This window comes from Nicotiana tabacum, chromosome 19 (genome assembly GCF_000715075.1).
Source record: "Nicotiana tabacum cultivar K326 chromosome 19, ASM71507v2, whole genome shotgun sequence".
Taxonomy (NCBI): Eukaryota; Viridiplantae; Streptophyta; class Magnoliopsida; order Solanales; family Solanaceae; genus Nicotiana; species Nicotiana tabacum.
Window position 1 is genome coordinate 120,705,823 of NC_134098.1, and position 22,751 is coordinate 120,728,573.

At 41.3% G+C, this 22,751-nt stretch overlaps 1 protein-coding gene across 1 annotated transcript; it reads right to left on the reverse strand.

Moving 5' to 3' along the window:
• Nucleotides 1-12,783: 12,783 nt before the first annotated feature.
• Nucleotides 12,784-14,795, reverse strand: LOC142173691 (uncharacterized). The gene is made up of 3 exons (XM_075239314.1): nt 14,241-14,795; nt 13,635-14,093; nt 12,784-13,221 (listed from the first exon to the last, which is right to left on the reverse strand). The coding sequence occupies exons 1-3, from the start codon at nt 14,793-14,795 to the stop codon at nt 12,784-12,786; spliced, it is 1,452 nt and encodes a 483-aa protein (XP_075095415.1).
• Between the last annotated feature and the right edge of the window lie 7,956 nt (nt 14,796-22,751).

Sequence of the window (22,751 nt, forward strand, 5' to 3'; positions counted from 1 at the left end):
CTTTCTAGTTTCTTCTCTTTAGCTTTAAATTGTTAGAGTTAATTTAGAAGTAGAAATCAAAACCCTTTGTTTATAAGTGCAATTTAGTTGTTCTATTTGCTCTCGTCAAGTGTGTACCCCTAACACCCATATTAAACTCCCTGTGGAAATCGACTCAAACTCTTGTTGGGTACTATCTTCCAACGACCGTTTCCACTCACTATTGAGTGCGGATTGGACGTGGATCAATTTTTGGCACCATTGTCGGGGAGTTAAAACGGTGTTAGCTATATATTTGAGATTGTTTTTGGAATGTATTCTTTCCCTTTCATGTTACTAACTTGTGTGAGAAATTATAGGTACAAACATGGCGAACAATGATCTCGGAAATTTGCCCTTGGGGGGAATTTGACGGCGAGAAGGAGCAAGTAGAAGAGGTACCTCTTGAGACTCAAGCCAGCCGGAGAGGCCGATTACCTCATGACAACGTGCCCGTTCCACCCCTACCTCCACCACGAGTGGCTCCACACCAGATATTGCCTAACGAAGGTTATGCTAGTGCAATAGTCCCTCCCTGTATTAGCACGGGCAACTTCCAAATAACCAATGTGATGCTCACTTTAAAATGCTTACAAACATTTGAAGGGCTTTGTGGATACATGTTGGAGGGGGGAGGGGGGGGAGGGAAAGCAAACTAATGTTTCCGAGGATGCAATGAGGCTAAGGCTCTTTCCCTTCTTTTTATAGGGGAATGCTTTAGATTGGTTGGAACGATTGTCGAACCATTCAATTCACACTTGGGATGAGTTGGCGGAAAAGTTCATTGTAAAGTTTTTCTCTCCCGGGCACTTGGCTACACTTCGGGATGAGATCTTTGCATTCAAGCATGAGTCTAATGAGCCACGACACGAAATATGGGAGAGCTATAGAACAATGGTTAAAGAATGTCCCAACAATGAAATGACAGAAAACATGAATCAACAAACCTTCTATCGTGGGATTAACACAACCAACCAATGTGTAGTGAATCAACTAGCCCGTGGAAATTTTATGGCTACGCCTTATGCGGAGGTGTGTGAAAGTTTGGATGAGATGGCGGAAACGTCGTCGTCTTAGCAATCCCGGGCCAATGTTCCACAAGGGCAAGCCATTGCCAAATTGACCACTACCATGACTAGAATCCACCTTCATAAAAAATTGCAAGACCATGGCCAAGCCGTTGCCAAATTGACCACTACCATGACTAAACTAGCAAAGGCCCAACTAAATCAAGTGCAAGCTCCTAAGCAAGTCAATGCTATGGAGGGAGTGAATATGATGGTGAACAAAAGGAGGACCAAGGGTCCACAAGTGCAAACTCGAGTGGATAACTATGTGCAAGATGATGGTGGTTTTGAGCAAGATAATTCTTATAATGAACAAGAGGAGGAAGTGCAATATGTGAACAATTGTTAAGGGCAAAGAAACAACTTCCAAGGCCCAAAACAACAACAATGGCGACCACAAAACAATCATGGCAATTGGAATTCTAACAATCAAGGGAGTTGGCATAACAACAACAATCAAGGAAATTGGAGTGGAAACAACCAAGGAAATTGGGGAGGCAACAATCACTGTGGATAGAGTAACAATCAAGGCAACCAAGGGTCGGATTTTCAAAGTCCCCCGATGTACCAACCACCGAGCAATCCACCTTCTTATCTTTCCCATGGTTCGAGTTCTTTAAACAATGAGATAAGACGTATTGAAAGTATGTTCAAGTAAATGATGGAAAAGAATGCTGTTTTGGATGCCCAACTTGCCTCTCACAACACATCAATACGCAACTTAGAAATTCAAATGGGGCAAATCTCTCAAGCTTTAAATTCTTGTCCTAAGGGGGCACTACCAAGTGAAACAGTGGTAAACCCAAAGGGTGGTAACAATACGAGGACTGCCATGGCGGTTATCACAAGAAGTGGAAGAGGCGGGAATGCACCCACCTCAAGTGGAAGGCGACTTGTTGATGATAAGAAAGTGATGCAAGAAGAAGAGATCCCGAACAATGTTGTTCAACCTAATGAGGAAGTTCAGATTGATATTGATGATAGTGTGGAAGAGACTCAAGAGGAGGTGAACCCATTTAGGGAACATATTATTGACATATCGGAGCCGATAATACAAAAAGCTAAGGCATCATTGCCTAAGCCTCCACCTCCAAACCCTCAAAGACTTGCCAAGAAAAATGGTGAGAATCAATTCAAGAAGTTCATTCAAATGATGAAGAGTCTTTAAATTAATGTGCCATTGGTCGAAGCTTTGGAACAAATGTCCGGTTATGCAAAGTTTATGAAGGATCTTGTGACAAAGAAGCGGTCAATGAATTTTGAGACCATCAAAGTCACTCATCAAGTGAGTGCAATTGTGCATTTAATGGCTCCTAAGTTGGAGGATCCCGGCGCTTTCACGATTCCTTGTACAATTGAACTGTCGAGTTTTCTAAAGCTCTTTATGATCTTGGGGCAAGTATAAATTTGATGCCCTATTCGGTTTTCAAGACTCTATGAATTGGGAAACCAAGACCCACCTATATGAGATTGCAAATGGCTGATCGTACAATGAAATGGCCGTTGGGTGTGATTGAAGATGTTTTGGTCTGGGTTGATAAATTCATTCTTCCAGTGGATTTTGTCATTCTAGATTGTGAGGTCGATTATGAAGTGCCAATTATTCTTCGGAGTTTCCTTGATATGGGTAAGGCTCTTTGTGATATTGAAGCTGGAGAACTCACTTTTCGGGTTGGTGATGAAAAAATGGTATTCCATGTGTGCAAATCCATGTGACAAACAAATAGCAATGGGGTGTGTTCTTTTGTTTATTTGGTGACTGATGTTATTGTTGATGAAACAAGTGCTATAATCAATGTTGGTGATATGTTAGAGGCCGTTTTGCTCAACTTTGATGATGACGAGATGGATGGCTTTATGGAATGTGTGTACTCTTTGCAAGGAATGGGGTCGTACAACTATGCACCCCGAAAATTATCCTTGGATCTTGAAAATATGAAGACTCCTCCTACAAAGCCTTCTATTGAAGAGCCACCTACCTTGGAGTTGAAGCCATTGCCTCCACATCTTCGGTATGAATTTCTTGGCCCTTATTCTACTTTACCGCTTATTCTTTCCTCTTGTTTGACTAATGTGCAGGTAGATTCCACATTGGCGGTGCTATGAAAGAGGAAGAAGACTATTGGGTGGACCTTGGCGGATATTTAGGGTATAAACCCCGCCTTTTTCATGCATAAGATCAAATTGGAGGATGGCGCTAAACCATCTATTAAACATCAAAGGAGACTCAATGAGGCTATGCAAAAAGTTGTCAAGAAGGAGATTATCAAGTGGTTGGATGCCGGGATGTCTACCCTATCTCCGATAGTTCATGGACTTCTCCGATTCAATGTGTACCAAAGAAGGGGGCATGACGGTGGTCACCAATGGAAACAATGAATTGATTCCTACAAGAATGGTGACCGGTTGGAGCGTGTGTATGGACTATCACAAGATCAACAAAGTCATACGGAAGGATCACTTTCCACTTCACTTCTTAGATCAAATGCTTGATAGATTGACCGTCTGTGCTTTCTATTGCTTTCTTGATGGGTACTCGGGCTACAACCAAATTCTCATTGCTCCAAAAGATCAAGAGAAAATAACCTTTACATGTCCCTATGTTACTTTTGCTTCAAGCAGATGCCATTTGGTTTGTGCAATGCACCGACGACTTTTCAAAGATGTATGATGGCTATTTTTACGGACATGGTGTAGGACTACCTTGAAGTTTTTATGGATAACTTCTCGGTGGTTGGAGATTCTTTTGATGATTGTCTTGACAATTTGGACAAAGTGTTAGCTAGACGTGAAGAAACTAATTTGGTGCTAATATGCTAAAAAGACCATGAATAGTGCCAAAGTCAATTATACCGTTACAGAGAAATAGCTCATTGCTATTATGTTTGCAATTAAGAAGTTTCGCCCGTACTTGATGGGTGCAAAAGTTATTGTTCACACGGATCATGCGGCGCTTCATTATCTTATGAGCAAAAAGGACTCCAAATCTCGGTTGATGAGATGGGTGCTCTTATTACAAGAATTTGATATTGACATCCAAGATAGGAAAGGTAGTGAGAACCAAGTGGTGGACCACTTGTCTCATTTGGAGGAGGAGGTGAGGCCGCATGATGGCCTTGAAATCAATGACTCTTTTCCCAATGAGCATCTTTTGGAAATTTCAATGAAAGAGGTGCCATGGTTCGCGGACTTGGAAAATTTTCTTGTGTGTAGAATCATTTCGGATGAGTTCTCTTCAAGCCAAAGGAAGAAGCTCAAAATGGATTGTCAAGATTATTATTGGGATTAACCATACATTTTCCAGATTTGTACGGATGGGGTGATTAGGAGATGTGTACCGGAACAAGAGCAAGGTGATATTATTGAGGCTTGTCATTCTTCGCCATATGGTGGTCATCATGGTGGAGCAAGAACGACAACCAAAGTGCTTAGTTGTGGTTTCTTTTGGCCCACTCTTTACAAGGATGCAAGTGAGTTAGTGAAAAGATGCGATGAATGTCAACGGGCTGGTGGAATCTTAAAGAAAAATGAAATACCTTTCACAACCATTTTGGAGATTGATATTTTTGATGTGTGGGGCATTGACTTCATGGGCCCTTTTGTGAGTTCTTGTGGAAACACCTACATCTTGGTCGCGGTGGATTATGTGTCCAAATGGGTTGAGACTGTCGCTTTACCCAACAATGAGGCGAGAAGTGTAGTGGCTTTCTTGAAAAAGAATATTTTCACAAGGTTTGGTACTCCACGTGCAATTATAAGCGATGGGGGGTCACACTTTTGCAACAAGGCTTTTGACACTTTACTTAGTAAGTATGGTGTTACTCAGAAAGTCACGACTCCCTATCACCCACAAGTTAGTGGGCAAGTGGAAGTCTCCAACTGGGAGATAAAGAGTATCTTGTCTAAAACAGTGAATGCTAATAGGATGGATTGGTCCAAGAAGCTTGATAATGCATTATGGGCTTATCGGACGGCTTATAAAACACCTATCGGAATGTCACCATACTAGTTGGTATTCGGAAAAGCTTGTCATTTTCCGGTGGAACTAGAGCACAAGGCAATGTGGGCTCTAAAGAAGTTGAATCTTGATTGGGATGTAGCCACTAACTTGAGGTTTCACATTTGAATGAATTAGATGAGTTCCGGTACCATGTTTATGTGAGTTCATTCTTGTACAAAGAAAAGATAAAATATCTTACAAATACATTTAGAATAAAGAGTTCAAGGTGGGCGATATTGTATTGTTGTTCAACTTAAGATTGAGGATGTTTCACGGGAAGCTAAAATCCAAGTAGAGTGGTCCTTTTGAAATTTTCGGTATGACACCTTTTGGTGCATTACTTGAAGAACAAAAATAATTAAGTATTATGAGTCAATGGTCACCGGGTGAAGCACTACTTGGGAAAGGTTGGAGATAGCCACGTGGTGGCGGTCATTCATTTCACTTGAGGGTATTTTGCATTGTGCCGTGACGTTAAATCTGGCGCTTCTTGGGAGGCAACCCGTGTTCTTTTCCTTTTTCTTTTGTAGTTAAGTGTTATTTATGTTCTAACTTGATTTGAAGTGTGCTGCAGGTATAAGTGTGACTTACAAGAAAGGTGGACAAAAATATGGCTTAGTGTTCAAGATTGTGCGGACCACACTTTTTTTGTGCGGGCCGCACATTTCTATGTGCCATAGCAGAAGAGCATTGCGGCCGCACATTTCTTTTGGTGGACCGCAGATTTAAAATATCAAAATATCAACTCTTTGAAGTTTGAGCTTGTTAGTGCAGAGTCGATCTGCGACCGCACGTGAATCAACGACCGCGCCTGAAAATATGCGGATAACAGATTTAGTTTTGAAAATGTTCGCCCAGGTGACAGAGTGCGGACCGCACTCGCCTATTTTCCCTTCTTAAAATAGTTGGTATAAATAGAAGAATAAGGCTCATTGTATACTTTTCCCTCTTTGAACAAAACATTGTTGCTCTGTTGGTTTCCTTGGAGATTTTTACTGTCCTCACACCCAACCACCTTGATTATTCATTGCACTCACTCTATCTGGTATGCTTCAATATCATGTTAAAATTTTTGTGTTAGTTTAATTTTTAGTTTTTTAGTTCTTTTTAGGCCAATTGGTATTAGAGTTTAATTATGTGTCAATGTGGGGTAGATCTTACTGGGTAACCATATTACATGCTCTAATGGTTTTAAGTTAGTGTAATTTCATGTTTTTACCATGTTGCCATGCCTATTTGTGGAAGAAATTGAAAAACCTAAGTAGAAAAAATAGTTTGCTCGTAACTTTTTGAAATCTGCGGCCGCACTTGAATTTGTGCGGTCCACAAATATTGAATTTGGGCAATTCAGTGAAGAAGGAATCTGCGGTCACAAGTTAAATTGTGCGGATCGCAGATTTCCCTTTGCGGTTACAGATCAGCCTATTCTCTATCATCAGAGAGTCGTCATTTTTTAGACTCAGAAGTGCAGACGCAAATGTGTGGACCGCACTTCCCTTATGCGGCCGCACATTAGAATTCTGCGGGCCGCAACTCCCATCTGCGACTGCACATAAAAAATGTGCAGATCGCAGATCCCTTTACCTGCAGGCATGTATTGCATGCATAACCCCACCGTGTCCAATTGTTTCTCCCTTATCTACATTAAGTCCTGAATGCGTTGAACAATGAATTGCAATTAACAATCTTCTTTGCTTTGATACCGACAATAGTTCGATCAAGAGGCCGAGGCTACACTTCAAAGGGTAGAGGTGAATCTTCTCGGGGTCGAGGTAGAATTACCTTGCTCCTTGGCCAGCCTAAGATATTCAGGAAGAAAACCACAGCCTACAGAGGGAGAGGTGTAGACCTCTCCAAGTCTAGCTCCTATGTCCTGTCTAGGGAGGTGTCAGAGGGAAACTCAACCTCTGTTTAGGAGAAGCAGACGGCCACACAGTCGTGGCCACAGGGGAGATACCAGCTCAGGGATGAGCCTTCTTCATCTCACAGCACCTCTAAGGGATCGGAGAGTGCTAGCCAGGCTTCTGAGACATCAACTATACCAGTCACAGAGGCACAACCTATACATGAGATCCGCAATGATGGTAGAGGGGAAGATGGTACAACTACAGGTCTGGAGAGATCAAAGAAGAAGGAGGTCTGGGAGGATAGATTTGTTAGCTTGGCCACTTTTACTAGTTTTCGTATGTGGTGGCCAGTGAGGTCATTGACCCTTGAGAGACAGTTTCTTTTGAAAGATTTAGAGACATACAACACGACGATCTTGAGGCAATTCAGAGCATGAAAGGGTTGTTTTTCACCGAGAGAGTGGAGGATGCCAAAGAATACCTCGTCCGAGAATTCTATGCCAATGTTTCTCATATAAAAAAAGGGACAAAAGTGACCAAAGCACGCAACATCAAGGTGAGGTTTGATCAGCATACGCTAAACGCATACCTGGGCTTCTAGGATGTAGAGCCATAGGAGTATCTAGAAAAATACGCAATGAAGGAAGGAGTCTGACCTTGGCTGGTTGAGATATTAACACCACCAGGGCCACCACCACCATAGATTATCGCTGGGGTTCCCATTCAGTAGAGCACTTTGAGTTTTGAGGCGAAGGGGTAGCACACCTTTGTTTGTGGTAGATTGGATCCGTGCAAGAACGAGACTCACATTCCTATTTCACTCAATGTGGGTGCTGTGATGTCGGCCAACATTTTCGTGATTGCACGGAAGGATATCTCGGCCTACCCTTATCTCACCTCTATCATAGAGTGCCTTACTGATGCAAAGTTAGAGCCAAGAGATTTTGACACCAAGGTGAAGGCGAATAAGCCATTCGACTGGTATTCACTGATGGATGCGAGCAACCCAAAGAAGAAAGTTCATCCTTCTACCACCACATACCAGTCTGATGAGCAAGCAGTGGTAGTTTCTAAGACAGCTGATCTTCCATCCACCCCTGTTGAGCCTTCTACCAGTGCCACTACTATGCCTATACCATCATCCTCAGCTCCTACCACAACTCCGAGAGCAGCTCTAAAGCAAGTGTCTTTGACCACAATTCCACTATCTGCTCTATGAGTCTCCCAGACATTGGCGAGTCTCAACAACTCGATGTAGACATCTACTTCTAAGTTGTCTGACTTGTTTAGTATTATTGCAGTGCGGTTCACTACTCAAGCACCATAGGCTCCTTCTGAAATTGATGAGACACTGAAGAAGATTCTAGAGAACCAGAAGACAATCATGGACACCTTGGTACATCACATGTCAGTTATTGAGGAGCTGGAAAAGGAAGTGAAGAAGATGAGGAAGTCCCAGGCAAGCAAGAAATCAGTGGACAAGATCCGAAAGGAGGTGACTAGACTTGCCATAGATGGAGACCTTCCTTTTGATATGCTCATTGACCCGCATCAGTCCGCCCCGGATCCTTCAGCACCATCTGCACCGGTAGCACCAGCTGGCCAATCTGAGGAGCCAGACCTTGCTGTCGACACTGCTGAGGCAGTGCGTGTAATGTTCGAAAACCTAGCCACGCCTAGATTTGATGATGATGAGATACAGTTGGCTGATCCTGAGGGAGATGACATTGCTGGGGACACTGAGATATCCAAGGATCCTTAGAGAGTTTTCTTCACCCTCTCTTATTTTACTCTTATTTTGCCAAGAATTGGGGATAATGCTTGCTTTTATTCAGGGGTGGAGTTTATTTGATACATTGACACACTTTGGATATATTTGGTCTGTAATAATTTGATATACTTTGGATACATTTGGTCTCTTTCTTTTTGTATTTGTATTTATCTATATTTAGTAGTTATTGTTCATTAGCTTCTTTATTTTTTCCATCTTAGTTTTTGGTTTGTTAAGTAGCTTCTTTTTTATTCTTTCGTAGATAATAAGCCTTTGATTTTTTTAACGCCACGGTTCTTTCTAAAGGTAGTTTTTGTATGAACCGGGTGAATCGTCCCAACGATGGATAGCGTTACAATCTTCTTAAGGGAATGAGTCCGTTTTTTATGTTTAGGTAATAGTAATAGTAGTAGTAGTAGTAGTAGTAGTAGTAGTAGTAGTAGTAGTTGTAGTGAATAAAAAGGCCTAATCAAGTCATTGTCGAAGAGTTAATCATGCCTTATTTGGTACTAACATACGTAACTACGTGCTTATGGTTAGAGACAAGATTTTTAAAAGCAATAGCTCTAGTTAGTGACCTTGTGACTCTTGAGTTGATTTTGGTGATCATCGAGTGGTTTATTGGACCACAGTAATCTTTAAACTTGAATGTGGTCGTTGTAGGCTCTCGACTCTATCCTCTTTTATAATCTAGTTGCGTGAGGGGTGAGATGAATTGTTGCTAGTCCAAATATCCGTGCGAATGGTCTAGAACTTACCCCGAATATGTTTCAAGGCAAAATCTTAAGTTTTGCTTGGTTTGAGAAGTGATTGTAGGCTTTCCTTGGCCCGTTTGAGATTTCTATTGCCAACCAATGTCGTTATCCCTAGTCAACCCCTTTGAGCCTCTAACCTTTCTCATTTGATAACCATGTTATAAGCCTTTACCCGTTTTGTCGTGACCCTCTCTTGGCACCCGAACTTTCCTTAACACTCTTGTGAAATAAGTGGCTAAAGCATAAGTTTGGGGGAGAGATGAGGAATTTGAAAAAGGTATCAAGGCACAAAAAGAGAAAAGAAATAATCTCTATGAAAAGAGAAGGTAAGAAAAGAAAAGAACTAAAAAGAAAAATGCAAAAAAAAAAAAGAATAAGTAGAAGGGTTGATGGATTCAAAAAGAGGTAACGATCCCTAACATGAGCATCAAAAAGGGAGAAAAAAGAATGAAATGAACAAGAAAGAGTAATGTCAAGTTTCTCTAGCCCTCAATGAAAAGCAAATACCTCTAAGAATTGGTAATTATGAGCCGAGAAATGAAAATGTAGAGTGCTTAAGGAAAGGTGTAACCACTTACCCATATGGTATCCTACCCTAATCCAAAAGCCTTCATCACAACTCGAAAGAAGTCCTACTTGATTTCAAACCGAGTGAGCTTACATTAGTGGTGATCTACATGAGGGGCAACCCTATAGTACTTGAAGCCGTACTTGTGACATTCTCTTGTGAGAGAAGAGTGAACCTTTCATGAATCTTAAGATTGAGTGCTAACTTATTAAGTGAGCTTGGAAAATGGAGGGTAGGGGAGGAAGAGTTTGGAGTCTACCATGACCTATATGATAGAACAAGAATCCTTGATGAGTAAAGTCAATTCTTAATGCTCAAATATCAAATTAGAACTATTTGTGAATGAATAGTTGACTTGTCACCTTGTTGATAATGCATGAGTAGTGTGGGTAATTGTTGGTCCCAACTGAGTATGAATGGCTCACCATTGACTCGCTGAAATGACCTTTAACTTTGAGGAGGTGGGAACTAATTTATTTGCTTAAGGACAAGCAAAGACTTGAGTTTGGGAGAGTTAATAAGTGTGAATTTTGACAACTTATTAGCACCTTTTTGCTTCCGTTTTAGTCCAAAAGTATTTATTTATGTTCCCAACACTAATGAAAGTGTGCAAATTGCAGGAATGATGGAAATTTGGGCTCCCATGATGAAATTCGATTAAAAAAGGAGTGTTTTGACTCACAAGGCAAGAATGGGCGTAGGACATAAGAAGTACGGTCCGCAGAGGTATTTCTGCAGCCGCAGAAGAAAGTGTGGACCGCTGAATTCCCTCTACGGCCGCAGAACAAGTGGAGAAGCCCAACAGACTTTAAGCTAATATGCAGACCGCACTTGAATTGTGCGGCCGCAGAACAAGGTCTGCACTAACAAAGAATTCAAAGTTCAGAGAGTGTGCAAATGACCAAGACTTGAAGCCTTGCCTGAAGTGCAGACCGCACAAGAATTGTGCGATCGTAGAAGATGCATTGCAGCCGCAGATCAAATTATGCAATTGCAGAATCCTAGTTCTTGCAAGCTGAAGCAATCTGCGGACCGCACATAGAATTGTGCAGCCGCAGAACATCCCGAGAGGCATTTTTGTCAGCGCATTTTGGGCCACTATAAATAGACGAGAATCACATTTTTAGGTCAAGTTTCGAAGTTTGAGCTGTTGTAGCCGTTGTATTTTGCTATTTAGGAAGTTTGTGACTATTTTGGGATTTGAACATCATATTTTATCATTTTAATCTTAGATTATGAGTTTAATTAGTATTTCTTCTTTATTTTCTTCATTTTTCACTATGAGTATCTAGGCTCTTACTAGGGTTGTGACCCAACCTTAGTGTGTAAACCTTATAGGTATTTAATTTAATATTTGTTTATGATTGGGTGTTGATTATTTAGCCTTGTGTATGCTTTAATTTTAGAATTAATGATTGCAAATATTGGTTCAAGCCTTTTTGACTTGGTATTTACTTGAGAAAGAGGGACCTAGTCTAGGATAACTTGGCAAACAAAAAATTGGGCTAATTAAAGGTTTGATTAGCCTAATTAAAGGGTTTAAACTAGATATAGTGAGAACCCGAATTGAGCTCTTATCAACTATTTAGCTTGATACCCATTTGGGCTTGAAAAGGCCAAATTGGACAAAATCACTCTATGACCGAGAGGTATTGAGCGGGTAATTAGAGTTGAGAGCTATAATTCACCCCGATCAATAAAACAAGCGTTAACGTATATAACCCATTAGGTGAACACCTAGGTTAAGGTCATATCCCCAGGCTTTTAACCAATTGGAAAAACAACAAAAACAATCATTCGCCTTCTAGTTTCTTCTCTTTAGCTTATAATTGTTAGAGTTAATTTACAACAACAACAACAACAACATACCTAGTATTATCCCACACCGTAAGGTCTGGAGAGGGTAGTGTATACACAGACCTTACCCCTACCCTGTGAGGATAGAAAGGTTGTTTCCAATAGACCATCGGCTCAGGAAAGAATAAGCACCACATTAATGAAAATATAGACAAGAAGGAACAATATCAAAAATCCATATAAAAGCAGAATAAAAATAACAAGATAGTAAGGTGATCAACAATGAAAGGAAACAATGGCTAGTCATAAAAACCCTACTACCAATAAAAAACGAGACTACATGCCAATACTACTGTTATAAACACTCTAGACTACCTACTCTACTACCCTAATTCTCGACCTCCATACCTTCCTATCAAGGGTCATGTCCTCGGTCAGCTTAAGCTGCGCCATGTCTTGCCTAATCACCTCTCCCCACCTCTTATTTGGCCTACCTCTACCTCTCCATAGGCCCTCCAATGTCAACCTCTCACACCTCCTCACCGGGGCGTATGTGCTCCTCCTCCTCACATGACCAAACCACCTAAGCCACGCTTCCCGCATCTTGTCCTCAATAGGGGCCACACCCACCTTGTCGCGAATAACCTCATTTCTGATCCTATCTAACCTAGTGTGCCCGCACATCCATATCAACATCCTTATCTCTGCTACCTTCATCTTTTGGACATGAGCGATCTTGACTGGCCAACATTCAACCCCATACAACATCGTTGGCCTGACCACCACTCTGTAGAACTTACCTTTAAGTTTTGGTGGCACTTTCTTGTCACACAAAACACCGGAAGCGGGTTTCTATTTCATCCATCCTGCCCCAATACGATGTGTGACATCTTCATCAATCTCCCCATCCCCCTGAATAATAGACCCAAGGTGCTTAAAACTTCCTTTCCTAGGGATGACCTACGAGTTCAGCCTCTCATTCCCTTCCTCACCTTGAGTCTCGCCATTGAATTTACACTCCAAGTATTCTGTCTTGATCCTGTTCAACTTGAAATCTTTAGACTCTAGGGTCTGCCTCCACACCTCTAGTTGCGCATTCACACCATCTCGCGTCTCGTCAATCAATATAATATCATCTGCAAATGGCATGCAGCACGACACCTCCCCTTGGATGTAGCGCGTCAGTACGTCCATCACTAGAGCAAATAAAAAAGGGCTGAGTGTCGACCGTTGATGCAACCCTATCATAATCAAAAAATGGTCCGAGTCCCCACCCACTGTCCTCACTCGAGTTTTTGCTCCATCATACATGTCCTTTATCAGCCTAACATAGGCACTAGGTACACCTCTAGCCTCTAAACATCTCCATAATACCTCTCTTGGAACTTTATCGTACACCTTTTCTAAGTCGATGAACACCATATGCAAGTCCTTCTTTCTCTCCCTATACTGCTCCATCAATCTTCTAACAAGGTGGATGGCTTCTGTAGTTGAGCACCTCGGCATAAACCCAAACTGGTTCTCAAAAATAGACACACTCCTCCTCACCCTTAGATCTACCACTCTCTCCCAGACTTTTATAGTATGGCTAAGCAGCTTGATACCCCGATAGTTATTGCAATTTTGGATATCACCTTTGTTCTTGTATACAGGAACCATCGTGCTCCACCTCCACTTTTTGTGAATCTTCTTCGTTCTAAAAATGATAGTAAATAACCTAGTCAACCACTCCAAGTCTGCCTTGCCCGCACTCTTCCAAAACTCCCCCAGGATTTCATCCGGCCCAAGCACTTTGCCCCTGCACATCTTACACATAGCCCCCCAACTTCATCAACTCTAATCCGCCTACAATACCCAAAGTCACAATGACTCCCGAAGAGTTCCATATCACCCAGTACAATACTCTTGTCCCCCTCCTCGTTCAAGAGACTATAGAAGTAGGTTTGCCATCTCCGACGAATAAGCCTCTCATCCAACAAAACTTTACATTCTTCGTCCTTAATGCACTTCACTTGGTCCAAGTCACGCGCCTTCCTTTCTCGTGCCTTGGCTAACCTGAACAACCTCTTATCCCCACCTCGTCCCTCGAGTTCCTCATATAAACGACTAAAAGCTGCAGTCTTGGCCGCTGTAACTGCTAGCTTTGCCTCTTTCTTAGCCAACTTATAATTCTCCCTATTCGCCCTCTTCTCCTTCTCGTCTACACTTTTTACCAGCTTTAGATACGTTGCTTTCTTGGTTTCCACTTTTTCTTGAACCTCTCCATTCCACTACCAGTCTCCCCTGTGACCACCAGAGTAACCCTTTGAAACCCCTAATACCTCTCTCGCGGCTTCCCTAATTCACTGCGCAGTCATGGTGCACATAGCTATTGCGTCCCCACTACTCCTCCAAGCCCCCATAGTCAACAACTTGACCCTCAACTCCTGTGCTTTAGCTTCCGTCAAGGCTTCCCACTTGATCCTATATTGGCTATACATTGCCCTCTTCCTCCTCTTCCTCATGATCTCAAGGTCCATGACGAGGAGCCTATGAAGGGTCGAGAGGTTCTCACTCGGAAAGACCTTATAATCCGTGCAAAGACCTCTATCGGACTTTCTGCAGAGTAAATAATCAATCTGAGTCTCGGCCACCGAACTCCGAAAGGTGACCAAGTGCTCCCTCTTTTTCAGGAAACTCGAGTTTGCTATCACCAAATCAAATGCTCTAGCAAATTCCAGCAAAGACATTCCTCCTCCGTTTTTATCTCCAAAACCAAAGCCAACATGGACATCATCATACCCCCCAGACGTCGCTCCGATGTGGCCTTTGAAATATCCTATGAAAAGCTTCTCGGTATGCGAGATACCACGCACCATCTCATCCAAATCCTCCCAGAAATGCCTCTTGACTTCCTCATCCAAGCCTGCTTGGGGTGCGTACGCACTGATTATGTTCAAAATAAAACCTCTAACAACTGGCTTAATAGTCATCAGTCTATCATTCACCCTCCTAACCTCCACCACTAGTTCCCGAAGTTCTTATCAACCAAGATACCTACCCCGTTTTTGCCCCCCACCCTCCCAGAATACCATAGTTTGAACTTGTCCACATCCTGCACCTTATCTCCTACCCACCTAGTCTCCTGTACACAAGCTATATTAATCTTCTTTTTTTCGAGAATCTTCACTAACTCTACAGATTTTCCAGTCAAAGTCCCTATGTTCCAAGACCCCACTCTCAACCTAGTAGCTCCCTTAGCCCTCTTACCCCCCGCACCTCTCCCCCGTGCTGACACCCCCAAGGACAAGACCTTACCCTACCATCGTTCACCAAAGCCACTATAATCTAGGAGTCACTGCGCAAGCACTATAAATTCCAAAATATAATCTATCACTAAAAATCGCAAAACAGGTGAAGAAATAAAATAAAAAAACTAATGGGAACTATAATCTACAACTAAAGGTCAGAAAAATAGGTGAAGAAATAAACTAAAGGAACTAAAGGAAATTATAATCTACAACTAAAGGACATAGAAATAGATGAAGAAATACAATAAAAGAGCTAAAGGGGACTATAATCAACAACTAAAGTTCAAAAAGAAAATGTGCAAAACTAGAGCAGAACTACTAGGGGATATATGAAATAAAGATCAAAATAAAGATGTAAACAGGTAGATAACAATATAAACAAGTAGGCAAAGCTATCAATAATGCAATTAATTTGACAATGCTAGGGCAAATACTAACTAAATATTCAAGAACAAAATAGGCAGGCAAGGAGATACAATTACGCTAAAATATCAAACTATCAAAATATCAAGACATGAGAGGAACAATAGAACCTGGATTGCAACCCTTGAAGTTAACTGAAATCTGGCCAGCAGTAATGAATTGCGACGGCTGGCTGAAAGGGCTAAAGTTTTAATCTTTGTACCAAAAGCTAGGTTACGGAGGAAGTGGAAATAGTAGAGACCAAAGACAAAATGTTCTTGAAGAAGCAGGAGAAGGGAACAAGAAGGGAAAGTGAGGAGGGAGGAATATGTAGGGGCAAAAATGGTAAGTGGAAAATTATTGGTGGAGATGTTGAATTCTTGATTAAAGATCAGATCTTTGAACCAAATCAATAATACCCAGAAAAATTTTCCAAGAAAAACAGTTCAAGAAAAGCTCTTCAATCAAAAATTAAGTTAATTAAATCAATCAAAAATTGGTTCAAAGAATTTAAAATTGAACAAGAAATCCCAAATCCGCAAATTATTTTTATCGGAAGAACATAAACCCTCTTTTTCTTTTTAAAAAAAAAACAGAGAAATCAAGAGAGAAAAAACGAATAACGGGATTTCAGAAAAGTACAATAATGGATGTTCTTGATTCTGGCAATTTTGGGGAATACGAAAGATTAACGAATAGCAAAAGAGCAAACAGATCATCTGATCACAAGAATTGCAAGCACCCTAACATATAAATACCTTTTATTTGGGCATTTCCCCAAATTTTGAAATGAGAATAAGTCGGAATTGGAGAGGAAGATAGAGAGTCCGGAGAAGGAAAGGACAGAATCAGATACAACCCCAACAAGAAATAATTCAAAAGAACAGAAAAACAAATAGAAAGATTAACACATTCATCAAAGACTTATTACTATGAAGTAACAAAAGGAAGAAGAGAAAAATACTCACCAGAATCCAAAAATAAAATGAAGAGCAAATATTAATTGAAAAAAATATAGAGAACCTTTGTTGAAAATTAAGCAACCTACGAAAGCACAGAGGAGAGAGCAAGAGAGACGCCAATCCAGAATAAGAGAAGAAAATGAAGGGAAAAAAGGAGGAGGAGATCTGTACAACTACGTATTGGAAGCAAGAATTAAAAAAAAGCCCTTTGTTAATTTAGAAGTAGAAATAAAAACCCTTTGTTTGGAAGTGAAATTTAGTTGTTCCATTTGCCCTCGTCAAGTGTGTACCCGTAACACCCATATTAAACTCTCTGTGGAAATCAACCTTAACTCTTGTTGGGTACTATTCTTCCAACGATCGTTTCCACTCACTATTGAGTGCAGATTGGACGTGGGTCACCCTATCATGCTATTCTTGATTGTCATGCCAAGACGGTGACTTTGGCTATGCCAGGTTTGTTGCGGTTGGAGTGGAGGGGTACTTTGGATTATGTTCCTAGCAGGGTTGTGTCCTTCCTCAAGGCACATCAGATGGTTGAGAAGGGGTATGATGTATATCTAGTCTTTGTGGGAGATGTCAGTGTTGATACCCCTACCGTTGAGTCAGTTCCAGTAGTGAGAGACTATCCAGATGTATTTCGGGAGGATCTTACGGGCACGCCGCCCGATAAGGATATTGATTTTGGTATTGACATGTTATCAGACACTCAGCCCATTTCTATTTTACCATATCGTATGGCCCCAACGGAGTTGAATGAGTTAAAGGAGAACTTGCAAGAGTTGCTTGATAAGGGTTTCATTCGGCCTAGTGTGTCACCTTTGGGGTGCTCCGGTCTTGTTTGTAAAGAAGAATGATGGTTCTATGCCCATGTGTATTGATAATCGGCAGTTGAACAAGGTTACAATGAAGAACATGTATCCATTTTCATGCATTGATGACCTATTTTATCAACTACAGGGTTCCAGAGTGTTCTCAAAGATTGATTTGTAGTCAGGCTATCATCAACTAAAGATTCGGGATCCAGATATTCTGAAGACTGCTTTTAGGACTCAGTATGGTCACTACGAGTTTTTTGTGATGTTATTCGGGCTGACCAATGCCCCAACAACATTCATGCACTTAATGAATAATGTATTCCAGCCCTATCTTGACTCATTTATCATTGTATTTATTGATGACATCCTGGTGTACTCCCATAGCCGGGAGCATTTGAGGATTGTGCTTCATACCTTGAGAGAAAAGAAGTTGTATGAAAAATTTTCAAAGTGTGAATTCTAGCTTGATTCCGTGGTGTTTTGGGTCATGTGGTGTCGAGTGAGGGGATTAAGGTATATCTGAAGAAGATTGAAGCAGTTCAGAGTTGGCCCAAACCATCATCAACTACTGAGATTCGGAGTTTTCTTTGTTTGGCATTGTATTACCATCGTTTCGTAGAGGGCTTCTCATCTATTGCTACACATATGACTAGATTGACCCAGAAGGTGCTCCGTTCAGATGGACCGAGGAGTGTGAGGAGAGCTTTCAAAATCTCAATACTGCTTTGACTACAACCCCAGTATTAGTGTTGCCTAGGGGTTCGGGGTCTTACACGGTGTATTGTGATGCGTACCTCGGCGCGGTGTTGATGCAAGATAGTAGGGTGATTGCCTATGCGTCTAGACAACTAAAGGTACATTAGAAGAATTATCCTGTCCATGACTTGGAATTAGCAGCTATTGTTCATGCCTTGAGAATTTGGTGGCACTATTTATACGGTGTCCCTTGTGAAGTCTACACCGACCACCGGAGCCTGCATCATCTGTTCAAACAGAAAGATCTTAACTTGCGGCAATGAAGATGGTTAGAGTTTCTTAAGGACTATGATATCACTATTCTATATCATCCCAGAAAGGCCAATATGGTGGTCGATGCCTTGACTCGAAAGGCGGAGAGCTTGGGAAATTTAGCATATCTACCGGCAGCAGAGAGGCCATTAGCATTGGATGTTTAGGCCTTGGCCAACCAATTTGTTAGATTGGTTGTTTCAGAGCCAAGTTGAGTTTTGTCTTGCGTGGTTTCTCGTTATTCTCTATATGATCGTATCAGAGAGCGTCAGTATGACGACCCCCATTTGCTTGTCCTCAAGGACACGGTTCAGCACGGCGATGCCAAGGAGGTTACTATTAGGGATGACAGTGTATTACGAATGCAAGGCCGGCTATGTATGCCCAATGTGGATAGTTTGCGTGATTTGATTCTTCAGGAGGCCACAGTTTGTGGTACTCCATTCTTCCGGGTGTCGCTAAGATGTATCAGGACTTGATGCATCACTATTGGTAGAGGAGGATAAAGAAAGACATAGTGGAGTATGTAGCTCGATGTCTAAAGTGTCAGCAGGTGAAGTATGAGCATCAACGACTAGGTGGGTTGCTTCAGAGGCTTGAGATTCCCGAGTGGAAATGGGAGCGGGTTACCATGGATTTCGTTGTTGGGCTCCCACGGACTCGGAAGAAGTTTGACACAGTATGGGTGATTGTGGATAAGTTGACCAAGTCAGCTCATTTCATTCCAATAGTGACTACTTATTCTTCAAAGCAGCTAGCTTAGGTCTATATCCGCGAGATTGTCCGACTTCATGGCGTGCCAGTATCCATTATCTCTGACCGGGGTACGTAGTTTTCATCGCGATTCTAGAAGGCCATATAGTGTGAGTTAGGCATTGAGTTGAGTACATCATTCCACACTTAGACGGACGGACAGTCCAAGCGCACTATTAAGATATTGGAAGATATGCTTCGTGCCTGTGTTATGGAGTTCGGGGGTTCTTGGGATCGGTTCTTGAGATCAGTTCTTGCCACTTGCGGAGTTTGCCTACAATAACAACTACCAATCGAGTAATCAGATGGCTCCGTATGAGCCCTTGTATGGGAGGCGGTGTTGGACTCCAGTAGGTTGGCTTGAGCCGGGTGAGGCGAGGCTATTGGGTACTGACTTGGTTTAGGATGTCTTGGAAAAGGTTAATAGACACCAGGATAACTCTTTGACTTTTGTGTAGACGACTTGGGAATGGAGTTTTGACGGTTCCAATAGCTCCGTATGGTGATTTTGGACTTAGGAGCGTATCCGGATATTGATTTGGTGGTCCGTAGGTCGTTTCGGCTTGAATTGATGAAAGTTAGGAAGTTGAAAGTTTGAAGGGTTGCGAAGTTTGACTGGGAGTTGACTTTGTTGATATCGGGGTTAGATTCTGATTTAGGAAGTTGGAATAGGTCTGTCACATCATTTTATGATCTGTATGCAAAATTTGAGGTCAATCGTGTTTTGGTATGAATCGACGTTGGTTTTGGAAGTCGGATGTTCATAGTTTTAATAGGCTTGATTTGGGTTGCTATTCGTAGAATCGATGTTGTTTGATGTGATTTTAGGCCTTGGGTAGGTCCATTATGTGTTTTGGAACTTGTTGGTATATTCGGATGGGGTCCCGGGGGCCTCGGGTGTGAATCGGATCATTTTTGGACTTGGTTGATTGCTGAAGCTACTGCTTTTCTGTTCCAGTTTCCTTCTACGCATTCACGAAGGTTCTCCTGCGATCGCGTAGAGTCCTCAGGGACTGTTAGGATTTTTCTCTTCGCGTTCGCGAAGGCAAGGGTGCGATCGCGAAGTTTGCTGAGCTTGGTCATCACGAACGCGTGAGGTATATCGCGTTCGCGTATAAGGAAGGTGGGGCTAGGGCTGAGGCATGCTTTGTTCATCGCGTTTGCGTGGCCTGGGATGTGGTTGCGTAGGTGGAGGAAGCTGGTCATAGCGTTCGCGACTGGCTTCACGCGATCGCGAATAAGGTTTTATTGAGCTGGGGAGAATTATTCTACGCGATCACGAATCTTTGTCCGCGATCGCGATAGAGGACAACTGGGCAGCAATATTAAAATTTCAAAACGAGGGTTTTATCTCATTTTTCATCTTTTGGACCTAAAGAGCTCGGTTTGTGGTGATGTTTCGAGGAATTTTCTACGAAATCATCGGGATAAGTGATTCTAACTCTGATTTGACTATTATACAAGAATCCATCTTCATTTTTGTCATCTAATTAGTGATTTGAGTTGGAAAATTTGGGGGAAAATTGTGAAACTTCTTAGACTAAAGTTTGGGGATTTGAAAGGCGATTCAAAGTTGGATTTGTGTAATTCTTGTATGGTTGGACTCGTTATCGAATGAGTGTTCGGCTTTTGTAATTTTGGTCAGGTTCCGAGACGTAAGATCGGGGTTAACCTTTTGAGTTGACTTTTTGTTTCTCTTTAAAGATTGCAACTTTATTGTTTGGAATAGCTTCCTATAGTTTGTATTTATGGTATGAAGTTGTTTTGGCTAGATTCGAGCCGTTCAGAGTTGGATAATCGCGAAAAAGGCTTACTAGTGGATTGAGTTAGCATGTTTTGAGGTAAGTGTCTTGCCTAACTTTGTGTGGGGGAATCACCCCTTAGGATTGGTGTTGTTTTGTGTAAATTGTGATATGTGGAAGCTTGCACGCAAGGCGACGAGTATGTACACAGGATAAATGTGGTAATTGACCGATTTTAGCTATATAGTTTCCTTTCATGCCTTTAATTAAGTTGCCATAATATGTTATATTCATCGTCATAAATCTATCTTCACATGCTTTACTTGACATCGTTAATACTTATCCTATCTCCTACTTGCTAATTGTCTTTACATGTTTAGTTGAAGTTATTGTTCTCTCCATTTCTTATTCATTGTTTAACCGTTGAGTTCTTTCACTTGAAGTTGTTATTTCTTGAAATATCTTATTGTTAAAATTTGGTGTTGAAGTTATAAAGGCCGTGATTTATATTGAGACAAAGTTGTAAAGTTGTTAAAATACCCTTTTGTTGAGTTATTCACTTTCGGTTGCTATTGTTGAGACTCTTGTGCATATTGAGGTTGAATCATGAGCTATTTATTGTGGAAACACTATTATTGTTGAATTCTTTGGCAAGTTGTGATATTGGGCATTTGAGGTACGATTTGTGATATATTGTGATATTGATACACATTCGGTGGTATAAAGATTGGGGTTGAAACACATGCGGTGAGATAAGGTGGGCTTGATACGTGTGTTGCTAGTAGGGAAACTACTTGAAGCCACGCGGTGTGATAAGGTAGGCTAAAATGCGGGTAGCTATTTCGAAAAAATAATTTTCAAAGCTAAATGCAAGGCTCCCGCGGTGATATAAGGAAAGATTGTGATTTATTTTTGTTAAATGAGACTACGAGGCGGTACCTCGATAGTGATTCTTGTTGATACCTTTCTCTTACATCACTCGTGTTTTGGTTGCATTGTTTCCTTGGCATATTATTCCTTGTTTTCTTCTGTGATGCCTTAATTGCCTTAGTTCAGTGTAGCTATTCTTGGTATATTTCTTCATTGTTTCATTTCCATTGTTTATCATTATTACATTGTCATATATCTGTTTATTTCTTATTATTTTCAATAGGGCTCTGACCTGATCTCATCACTATTCTATCGAGGTTAGGCTTGACACTTACTGGGTACCGTTGTGGTATACTCATACTACGCTTCTACGCATCTTTTTGTGCAGATCCAGGTACCTCCTACCAGACCAGGTATCAGTGAGTCGAGCTCGAATTTAAAGACTTCAAGGTATACCTGCCGACGTCCGCAGGCCTAGGAGTCACCCTCTATCTAGTTTTATTTCGTTTTCCCTTTAATAGATATTGTTGTATAGGGATATTCAGTATACTCTTGTAGAGCTTGTGACTTGGTATCACCGGATTTTGGGAGTTTAGTTCTCTTGAGTTGCAGAGTTCTTTTTATGATAGTGGTTAGTTAATTTGAAACTTTTATCATTATCTCAGTTAAATTCTGCATACATGTTAGGCTTACCTAGTTTTAGAGACTAAGTGTCATCACGACATCCTACTGAGGGAAATTGGGGTCGTGACACTAATACTCTTAAGAAAAACAAAAGGGTCTCCAAACAACAACTTATCGACTGCATATTTAATTATTATCACAGCTTTCTCAATTTGCAAAGTTGAAGACAAATGCGTGTTTTCCTTACTAGTATAATATGGCATACCAATTTGCAAAGGATTTGGGTATAGTTGAGGAAAACACGTATTCATACACTATAGCAATAAGTGCTTGTAAACGACGCCCATCACATGTGAAAACTGCCAAGATAAATCGTTTAGTGTCAAATTTGAATATTTAGAAAAAAGGAATTGAGAACCTAGCCTCCAAGAACACAAGGGAAAGAGAGTTTGTATAGTC